Source organism: Larimichthys crocea, chromosome XIII (assembly GCF_000972845.2).
Source record: "Larimichthys crocea isolate SSNF chromosome XIII, L_crocea_2.0, whole genome shotgun sequence".
Classification (NCBI taxonomy): Eukaryota; Metazoa; Chordata; class Actinopteri; family Sciaenidae; genus Larimichthys; species Larimichthys crocea.
In genome coordinates, this window is record NC_040023.1 from 24,188,018 (window position 1) to 24,199,572 (window position 11,555).

Genomic DNA, 11,555 nt, shown 5'->3' on the forward strand with positions numbered 1-11,555 from the left:
ATTCAGACACACATGCAAAGAGAGGTTGTATATTTTGACTTCAAAGTTCTTTTATTGTCTCGCAATAAGGCATTTAATTCCAGTAAGGGGTGGAGGGTTGAGGTGTTCCATGGGAACAAAAGAGAAGCGATGAGCCAATATTCAAATTGCCAGAAAGTTTAAGAGCTCTCAGTGCGCATTAGCAGGAAATGTAATGTTTAAGGCATTTTTGTGTCTGGAGCCAGACTTTGGGAAGACTGGGCTATATATGTGACATAAACCTTCATTTGTGCAACCCCAGCCCTGAGCTCAGGTTAAAGTTAGTCTTGAGGTTGAGGTTTCTGTGGTTTTGGGGTCAATGCCGCATAAGGATAAAGTTTAAGGGAAGGGCTAAGTATTCATGTACCAATAAAAGGTAGAGGTTAAGGTGAATCAGAAATGATTGTAGTCAATTCAAGGTTGTGTTGTGGGTTGGGGTGTCCATGCTGCTTTAACCAGGCAGATCTTCCAGCGCTGACAGTGTCACTCTTTTACTACCCCTCTTCGCCGTCCCCTCCCTGGTCCTCAGAGGGCTCACCGCTACCGAACAGCAGATGAAAAGCACACATGTAATTTATCGCCAACGTTTCCTCCTCAAGAATAATTGTGGCGACCGCGGCTGGGTGCAGGGATCGATGGCTATGGATTTTTCTGTGGTGGGGTCTTGTAGCGTTGGGCGTAATGAGAGATGGAAGGCAAGGAGGAGAGGAGGGGAGGAGAGGAGGAGGAACCGGTGCTGTTTTTCTGTTTTTCTGATAGGGAGAAAAGGTCTGACCAGATCCTCAGTATCTATTCTAGAGTTTAGAGACACAGGAATAAAGAAGGCTTTGTGTGTTTTTGCATCACAGGCCCTGAAACCAATTGTCTCCCAGTGAGCAATGGACACAGAGTTATCTGCCAAAGTTTGAACATTTTTGAATAATTCACATGACATATTTCTGTTGTTGTGCCCTTGTCACTAGTTTCATGTGGTTCAGTGGTCAAGTACAAGATTTGGCCATATTTGAATAATGTGGCCACGTTTTTTTGTTTTTTTTACTTTAACTTTGACTTTGATTGTTGCTTTGTATATTGATGAAAGTTGAATGATATTGAGAAATACTGACTGATCTGAAACTGAAAAGTTAAAATTTCCTCTTTATTCCATCGTTGGTGCTTGTCAGAGATCATTTGTCATTGTCATTGTCACTGGGATGTCTTCCTTCCTTCCTTTTTTGCTGATAAAGTTTACACTATCCCATTTAATCTGCACAAAATACTGTCGCAATGAAAAATATGAAATATTTCACTTTCTCTAGAACAGTTTGACATTATTTGATATTGTCTTTCCACGAACATCAGATATTTAGAACAGGAGATATAAAAGGTGCTGCATGGGCATTTGTTTATATGAGAACATTGATCCTTTAAAGGCCAATTACACTGGGATTGAAAAGTGAACCTGTATGAACTGGCTAACGAATGCACCTTTTTAAGGCTGTTTCTCTCCCCTCTAAGTGGCACTGCATTAAAACTCTTCTCACAGTCGAGTGGCTCTAAATGGGTGCAATAGAAGAAACTTGAGGCTGCTTTGTCTCTGCGGACTCGGTGAAAGCTGCTATCTGTGCAGGAGAGGAGCAGAGCACCACTGAGGCCCAGCTGGAAGAGTCACCCAAATGTGTTGTCAGTGTGTGGCGCGAGCTCAGAGAGTTCAACACCAGCATTTAGATGAATATTTAAGTGATGGAGTGTGTCTTTATGTTGTAATGTGTGGTACCTACAGTGTTTCCATGTATGTGCGGGTACACAACATGTACATGTGTGGAAATGTGCTACTGGCACGCCACATGCAGGTTGATTTGTGTGGCTATGTGTGGGAATATCTGCATCTCACTATGTGTGTGTGTGTGTGTGTGTGCACATTTGCATGCACATCCGAGGCCATTCTCTAAATGTGTTTATATGTGCACATGCATGTGTTTCCCTGAGTGAGGCTTATCCCAAATGTTGCTGTGAGTGTGTGTGTGTGTGTGTGTGTGTGTGTGCACAGGAGTGTGTGACTGCCTGTGTGCAACAGCAGAGAGAAAGAGAGAGGTAGAAAAGAGAGGGAAAGAGAGAGACCATCATGCTGTTAATGACAGAGCCAGATGCAGGGGAGAGAGGAGGAGTGTAAAAAAGCTCTCCACGCTCCCCATCTGGAAGGCATCGCCCCCAAATGAAGTTGTACAAAACCATCCCATTGATAATAAAGCTAATTTTTATGGCTCTGACAAGTATGTAATTATGTTCAGCGGTGCTTTTCAGATTTTATCACAGTCAATAAACCACACTGGCAATTTCCCGTCCCCCATTTGACATATTTACACGGATCCATCTGATTGGAGGAATTAGTTAGCTGTGAGAGCTCTGATGGATATACACTAGTGATCTGTGACTTCTGCTTGGCTCATCTGTTAGCCAACTAGACCCGCTGCTCATCTGTTCAGTCTGTCTTTTCCTTTTCTCGCTTTCTGCCTTTCTCCTCCTTCACACATTTCACCCAATCCATTAACGTAATATTTCTCCTCTTCTTTGTCTTCACTCGAGCTCTCACTTCCTTGCTCGACGGCACCACGGCAGTAGTTCTGCAGCATATAAAGAGTATCACTCAGTCCTTCCTCCACCAGACTTTTCCACTCAAAGAATTTGAAGATTTCATGAATCTCCTTCACTAGCTTAGTATCATATCACAATATTTGAGTTTATAATTTTACTTTTTAATTGTATTTGTTTGTGATGTTGATGCAACTTTTAAATTAAAAAATGTTAGTGACAGATTAATTATACTGAGCTATATTTAGTTAAAGGGAAAACAACTAATGTGATGAACTGTGCAGCTTCACACACTGAGTTCATTTTATTCTTGATGACAGTTTTGCATTTGCACTATGTCATAATAAGCTTGATCCACATGCACATGAGCACAAGTTAATACACAGCATGTTACATATATACTAAAAACATAAACATGTTATCTTTTAATTTAATTAAATTTCTGAACTCCACTAAAACGTGAAAAAAGTCTGATGTCTTTTTACAGTTACAGCATTTAGAAATATCCTGTTTCTGTTCTTTGCATTGGTTTTTAAATAAGTCCCCTGAATTAGTTCATCGTCAATTATATAAATGCATATTTAATAAAAACAGACTAAATAAGACAAGTCATTCACTGCTTGTCCTTATACTGGCATATTTTTATGTCATTTTTGCCAATTTCTTCTTTTTTTCTTTCCATCCTAGAAGACCTTAATACTTACTCATCCTTTTCCTCTTCTTCTGTCTCCACAGGTGAGAAGTCTTATCTGTGTGACCTGTGCGGTTTTGCTGGAGGCACAAGACACGCCCTTACCAAACACAGGCGCCAACACACAGGTGAGCCACAACACACACATCCAGAACTCACACCATAAACTAATCTAAGCACACACACTGGCTGCTGTGTGGGTAGACCTTCATAATCTCGGACTGTGATTGACACTTCAAGATCTGAACATCCACAAAATATTTTTATTTTTTTTCGCATAGTTTTAGCAACTGCTGTCTCTCTCACACACATACACACACACACAGGCACATCAGTGTGACATGCTGCTGTCAGTGATAGGCATGTGTACCAGTATGGCTGACTGAATCTGAGATTTTTAATTTCAGTTATCATTTCACCATGTCATTCTGTCGCTTAGGGAAATTGCATTTTTCAGATAGGCTGTCAATAACGAGTGCTTTTTTGGAAATTGGGATAGTGAAACAAATACTGTTCTTAACTGTTGTCTGGCAGGCGCCCAAGGATCAAGAATCCTGTTATAAATATTCATTTAGGTTTTCATAATTCATTTTGTTTGCTCCTCAGTTTCTCTGTCATTTCCCCTCGAAACCTCCAATTTCTGTCCTCTTCTCCTGTGTTGACATGTGTCAATTCCACAGATTTAGCTGCATATTCAAATCTGTTGTCATGCAGCTGCATATGAAGGGACGACCATGTCTGACAGTGTTTTCACACTGAGACAGGCCACTGCTTTTGCCAGTATTTTTGTGGTCCAAGTTTTCTCAAGACAACATTGCACAATTATATAGAATTTTCAAATATTTCCACTTTCATAACAAAAAGTTTACCAGGATTCAGTGGCTAACATTGTTCTTGTCCGTATTCAAATGTCACTGAAGCGATATTTTAAGAAATACTGGACACTGCCAAGAGTCAATCGAATGCCATGTTAATAAACGTGTTAAGTGTTCTGCAGGTTAGCAGCTCCTTAAAGCAGTGTGAGGTTTTATTGCAGGTTTTAAACACTGACATCCCTGAAGTAAAATACTCCCTTACAACTCTGGTCTGTCATTAGGGGAAAAAAAAGAAATTAAAAACACAAAACGCCAGCAAGCTATGAACAATTTTCCAACTTGCCGTTATACTGCAGACATCAGTCCTGCCACTTTGATTTTAAGTTAAATTGATACCATGACCCTGGGAGCATGTCCTTACAATTTAGAATCAAGTCTCTATCTCTGTAAGATTAATGGCTGCGTGTCAAATATGGTAATCATCTATCATATAATGATAGAAATCTCCTATCTGGGTTTCCATCAAAATCTTACTCATCATATTTCATGTATTCATAAGTTTGAAACAGATCCTGCTGACAGGCACTGTCTGAAGCGAGAGCACAACATTTAACAACAACACGCTACTAAATCATCAACTCTTTACAGCACACACACTATGCTCTATCTGGCACTTCAACTAAGATTTCAGTTTCCTTCTCTGCTTACAATTTAACTGACATTTGTTCATGTCTTACACTTTAAATTATAGTTCAACTGCCGTTATCGTGTACTCTTCAACTATTAGTTGACATATGTTTACATACAATGGACAAATACCTCTCTTAATCTAAGCGAGAACTGAAAATGATTTCAGCAGTTACACTCCTTTATTCCTTTAATAGACCTTTTTTTATCCACTCTACCTTCATCCTCTAGATCCATTTGTGTGTATTTTAGCAGGGAAGAGGGTATTTGAGGGGAGATAGCAGGGTCAACAGTATATGACAGAGGGAAGTGGTCATCTGAAAGCTGTAAACCTGAAGTTTAATTTGAGGTGCAACTCTGTGTGTCAAGTTTTCAAGTTTTACAAGTCATACATTTGTAATAAACATTGTGTTTTGTTAGCCACCTATTCAAATTTACAAACTTTGGAGTGTGTAATGGCTTAGTACATTATAATTGAAGTATGGCCACTTTCATGTTCTTTTAATAAATAATCAATAAAGATAAATAAAAATGGTCAAAAATTCCTCCAGAATACTATCAGGAGTACCATGGAAAATATCCTTCTGCAATTGGATATCAAAACACATTTTTGGAAGAATTTTGCATTTTTCTGCAATAGAATAACAAGCATTTTTCTTTATTGTCAATATAGCATGAATCCTTAAATGGCATCATAAAGCTGGGCTTGTCCTTGAGGTCACTATAGGTCGTTGAGATCTATCAGTTTTTATATTTATATTATATTTATTCAGTTCCAATACTGTTTAGGAACTACAGCATGCAGAAATATTCAAAGAAACTATGCAAAAACAACACATTTGTACTGTATGAAAAAAGTCCATGGTTTTTGCCTCAAACTCCATGGGATTAGCATGAAATGAGCATGTATGTGAAGGGGGGACTCGTAGGGATCACTAGAACCCATTTTGACTCAGATATCAAGGTGAGAGGTCAAGGGACCATTTAAAAATGGCCATGCCAGTTTTTACATTACTTAGCCTTACAAGCTGGCATAACATCCTGCCACAAACTCTGACGTTTTTTTAATTGCACCAACTTTTGATTGGATTCATGAAACCAGCAAAATAGTATCACATGAATGTATTAGCCACACCGTGTCCGTAGCTTCCTACCTGTGTGTGTTTGTCATTGAAACCATTAATGTCATCTTGGTCTCATCACCATTGTCTGTTTCTTATCTTTTCAACCCCTCCATCCCACAGGAGAGAGACCCTTCAAATGTAAGCTCTGCAACTTCGCCTCCACTACGCAGTCCCACCTATCGCGGCACAAACGTGTTCACACCGGGGAGAAACCGTACCGCTGCCCCTGGTGCGACTACAGGTACCGGCTCATTGACCCGCCCACGGTTGGTGGCGCAAATGGCTGCCACCATGGCACTGATGATCAGGGGGTTGATAGGTGGGGGTAGGATGGGCTGTGGGGGGTATATAAGTGAGTGAGTGTGATGGTGAGATAGCAGGTGGCATTGTAGGGTAGTTTGGAGGGGTGGGTGCTAGAGGCTCTGTATGTGTACGGTTTTGTGTGCGTGCGTGTGTGTGTGTGAGTGCGTGCATGAAGGGTGGGTGGGAGAGGTGGAGGGCAGACAGGTCTAATCTCCACAGCACGGCTCCATCTCATCACTCTGCCATCATCAACAGGCCCAGCTAGATCTCCCCCAACACACATACACATACACACATGCACACTCTCTCACACACACATACACACAATGTCACTGTCACTGGCAGGTCCCTGTCATTAAAACACCATCATACCACATCAGTAATTACACAGGAAATTGTCGGTGAAATTGAAAAAGTTTTGGCTGGCGTTGCACATCTCCATCTCTCTCTCTCTCTCTCTCTCTCTCTCTCTCTCTCTCTCTCTCTCTCATCCTGTGCTTCCTCGTCAGGTTGTGGCAGAAGAGTGTGAAAGGGAATGATCTCAAACCCATCATTGGTTTTAGATGTACTCTTCATTCGTTTTTTCCCCTCTGTGACAAAGTCATTTTAGTAGCTTGCTACACCTGCTCCGCTGCAGTGAAGCTCTCGGCTCATTTCAAGTCTTTTTTATGCAGTCCAACTTAGAAAAGATGAAATGCTGAGAAGTAATAATTGTAGTCAGGTTATTACTTTGCAATTATCAAAGTATTATCTCACCTTGTACCTAAAGTTTTCACGAAGTTTGTCTTGACTGTAGCAATTAAGGATCAAGCAGTGTAGGGATTTTTAACTGATACTGTTTGATTTGAGATGCATACATGATGCTTTGAAGACTTTTATGTCTAAATATTTACAAGTGTCATTTAACTGCAAAAGAAGGCTGCCATGCCACAATAGCGGCCACATGGCTCTAGGGGTGACAGTGACTCACACACACAGCTTTGGTTAAAACTGAAATATCATAACAGCTGTTGGATGGACTGTGCTGAAATTCTGTACAGATATTCATGGTCCCAAGAGAATTAATCCCACTGAACTGTGATCCATTAACTTATCCTAATGTGCCACCATAAGGTTGAAAGTTATGTGTTTTAGTGAAATGTATCAACAAATGTTGGGTGCATTGTGCACAGAGGATAAAACGCTCTGACTTTGAACAAAAACCTGCAAAACAAATGGCCTTCCCATCAGCCCCTGCTATCTAAGCGTTGTTACTGTGAGTTAGTATGCTGAGGTTCTTTCCTCACACAGCTGCTAGCATGGCTGTAGACTTCCAAATGTCACATTGAACTAATGTTATTGGGTCATAGGCTTTAAGTGTTGAAACTATGTAAAGAATAAGTTAATGATGTAATTTTTTATGTTTTTTAATTTTGACAAATTTTGGTCCCCTATCAGACAACAACACTGGACTAACAGCTGTGTCAGAAAGATACATTACATAAAATGAGCCAAATGTTCTTGGTCCCATTGTTTCTGCACTGATACTTAATGATCATTACAGATAGTGGCAAATGAAACAGTAAATTAGAAGCCCTATTAACATTTTGGTGGCCCCTGGGGCTCTGAGAGGTCCAGAGGGCAGGGAAAGGGTGGGGGGCAAGGTAGGAGGAGGAGGGAGCTTGGGGAAATGCCCCGCTGGCTTACTAATGTGAGGATGAGGAATTGAATGTGGGGGCCTCAGACAGCCGCGAGGGGTCTCGCCTCCACCCGGCTTTTACACTCTGAATGCATGTTTAAAACCCTGACGTCTCTGGTGGCCTGACCACAATAAAGAAATTTGACCTTTCAATGTAAGCCGGGCTTGTGAAATAATAAATATGATGCTGTTGTAATGATATATTTAGGTCGGAGACCAATGAAGCACTTGATTGACAGCTCCTGCTGATAAAAAAAATATTTCGATCTGTGTTACAGCTATACATCTGATTTTCACTATTGTTATTCGGTGGTATGGATTACAGCTGCAAACAACGATTTTTTTCATTATCATCAATTTCTACATGTAATTGATTATATGTTTGTTCCCAAAACCAACGGCGACGTCTTCAAATGTCTTGTTTTGTCCACAACCCAAAGATATTCAGTTTACTGTCGAAAGCAACCAGAAAATATTCACATTTTATGAACTGAAATCAGAACATTTGGACTAAAAATGGCTCAGAATGGCAACTAATCAATTAATCAACTAATCGTTGCAGCTCTATTATGGGTGACATCCGTGGTTTCCTCTTGATACAATGTGATCTCCATCAAGGCTGCTCCTCAAATGCATGTAAATGAGCAGGGAGTGAATGATCTATCAAATGCCACTCATCTCCTATTCAGACAGAGATAGATAATAGAAGGGGATAATTATAGTTAGGGAATAGTGGTAAAATATTCTAATGATATTGCACTGGGAGTCCTGGGCTGTCAATTAATGATGTCTACTTGACTGTTCTCCAGCTATTTATGCAAGCCACAAAACTTCTTTACTTCAGTGTTTAAGGAATCATTACTATTGTTCACAATGAGTTTTTTTTTTCTCATTAAAGTCACAGTGGCATCTTAAATGGTGTAATTGATGTGAAGCCTCTGACTCCTGCCACGTTACCATCCTTCTGGGGCTATTATTGTTTATTGAATGCTGCAGCATTCATGTTTCAATCTACCTGTTAGAATACTGTTTCAGTTCGAGGCGATGGCGGCTTTGAGGATGGCACCCTTACTGTCAATGCCAGGAAGGTGTGCGACCTTGTAAAGTGAAGGGAGAGATGAGGGAGAGGGGGGTAGACATTAATGATGATAACCGGGCCTTCTTGGCAGAATAAGATCCAAATAGCACCAATGATCCAAATACACCCCCCTCCCAACTCTTAACACACACACAAAGAAACACATTTAAATCTCCTCTAACGAAGCGCCTCTCAATTACACCTCTCCCATTACCATGCACTCGTTTGGGAGGAGGAATATGGAAATGGCTAAAATAAAGGGGAGAGAGAGGGAGAGACAGAAAGAGGCAGAGAAGGGGTGATGTATCCGTTGAGCATCAGTATGGCTGATTCCCATGGTGAGTGCATGGATGGGGGTGGAAGTTGAAACAGTGTTGGACTAATTAATACAGTGTATAGTAGGAGGGCTGGTGTGGGCTTTCACTAACTGTGACACCTGCTGACTCCTAAACGCACGTTGTGTTGTTTTAATATGACAATTACGCCATTACCATATCTGAGAGATAGCATGGCCCCCCTAGGAATCCACCCGCGCTCTCTTTAGAACCTTTTAGCTTCGCTTCAAATTTTATCTATTTATGCTCCCTCTTTCGAATAAGAAATCAGTTCACTTTTAGTATTAAATGCATTTTTTAGAAGCGTGACTTACCGTGATTCATGAGCATGTGACAGTTTAAATTCTTAAGTGTGGCTCGTTTCCATTAAGCAGAAGAACAGTCAATGAATGTAGCCATGATTTGTCTGTGAACCTGTTATAGTTTGCTAGTGATGGCAGATAAAGTAATCACAAATGTGTGGCAATATACTGGATAGATGATTGAGAGTATGTGTAAATATTGAGGGTTATGTATATATCTGCGTGGTGTCAGTCAATGTAAATCAAACTCATGTAGAGTCTTAAACACCTGGTGTTTTTGTGCACACTTGTGTCAAAGTGTGGCCAGTATTGTGGCATCTATAAAGCAGGTGTTTTTTCACCTGTCTGTTCGTTCCCTGTGACTATCAGTGCTCGCGCCATCTGATTCTTCTTCTGCTTAATTCCAAACAAATCAGAAATACAATTACATCATTCCCAGCCATGATTGACCTCTTTAACACAAAAGAATCCTAAAAGCTTTCATGAAGCAGATATATGTTGAATTAAGTGGCGTTATATTCATCAATGATCTGGTAAAACATACATTTTTGGCTTGTGCTTATGTATTTCATATAGCATGAACAGAACACATAGAAGGCCCGTTTTTTTTTTTTTTTTTAAGGCCCCAGTGGTGCCGGTCTGGACTGTGGCCCCATGATGGAGAGAGGTGTCTCTGCAAAAGTGAAAACAAATTCTCTCCTTGGCTGGCGTGAGCTATGGCACTGTGAGGCTTTATTGTCCCGGCCAAGGTGATAAGGGAGAGTAATTGCGTATTATACTGTCCGAGAATGTCAGGTCCAAACTGAGCACGAGTGCCCCATCCATCAACATATGATGGTGTGTGTTTATGTGTGTGTATGAAACAGTGTTCTACACTGCACATGCTTGCTTGCATGATGCATTATGTGTGAGCTTTCTTGTGCACGTGTGTGTGTGTGTGTGTGTGTGTGTGTGTGTGTGTGTGTGTGTGTGTGTGTGTGTGTGTGTGTGTGTGNTGTGTGTGTGTGTGTGTGTGTGTGTGTGTGTGTGTGTGTGTGCGCGCATTGGGGTGTTTATAGATTCAGGTCTGTATATTTGCACCAGTGGAGTCATATCAGAGATTAAATTTTTTATTTTGGTGCCAACTATGGTTTCTTCATGTCTATGTATGTATATATGTATGTATGTATGTATGTGCATGTTTGTCTTGCCCATTGTGTTTGTGTGTGTCCGTGGGCAGGTTTAGATAGAGCCTTGGAGCAGGTCAGGCAGCATCATTAATCAGCAGAGGGTTGTGTGTGACTCTCTGAGCTGACATCATTACATCCTACACCCTGCAGTAGCTCACAGCTTGGCCTGCCCTATCTGACCAGCCCAAAGACCCACACACACACACACACACGTATGCACACACAACGTACACCACTTTTCCTATATCTTTCATACAATTGCAAAAGATACTGTACATAATGCATAACGGATGTCTTCAGATATATCTCTAATGCACTCAATAGGCCTCTAGATCTACTTACAGTCTCACAGCAAGCATCAACCACTGCTCCCGACACCATCAAACCTGAGCAACTGTAAGGGAAAATCTGAGCAACTGTAAGGGAAAGAAAATATGTAAGAGATGTGTAAGAGCATGACAGAATATCAAAGAATTTGCAGGATGTAATGTGTAACAAGTGTTTCATATTTGTCTTTAGTCATTTGGTGGTTGTGGATCTGTTTCACAAAGGCGTATTTAGGCAATGAATGCTTTGAGAGTCTGTCCAAACATGGTTTCTCCCTCAGTTCACTCCAAAGCTTTGTGTTTTTCTGCGTGCGTGCGTGGGCGTGTGTGTGTGTCATCATTGCAACAAAAAAAAATGTTTGTACAGCAAACCCTTCTTTGGGACGTTGCCAAGCGTTATCTTGTGTTTTCTCCCTCATGACTCTCATCTTTCAGTCTTTTTTTTTTATTATTATTAT

The 11,555-nt window shown here is 40.7% G+C and overlaps 1 protein-coding gene across 2 annotated transcripts in view; it reads left to right on the forward strand.

The window, feature by feature from the left end:
- znf407 (zinc finger protein 407) overlaps nt 1-11,555 on the forward strand; it is a 140,915-nt gene that overhangs the window by 88,327 nt on the left and 41,033 nt on the right. For both annotated transcript variants that reach the window (XM_027286518.1, XM_027286517.1), the window contains exons 7-8: nt 3,325-3,408; nt 6,027-6,147. In XM_027286518.1, coding sequence (XP_027142319.1) covers nt 3,325-3,408; nt 6,027-6,147 — 205 coding nt within the window. The remainder of the gene's footprint in view (nt 1-3,324; nt 3,409-6,026; nt 6,148-11,555) is intronic.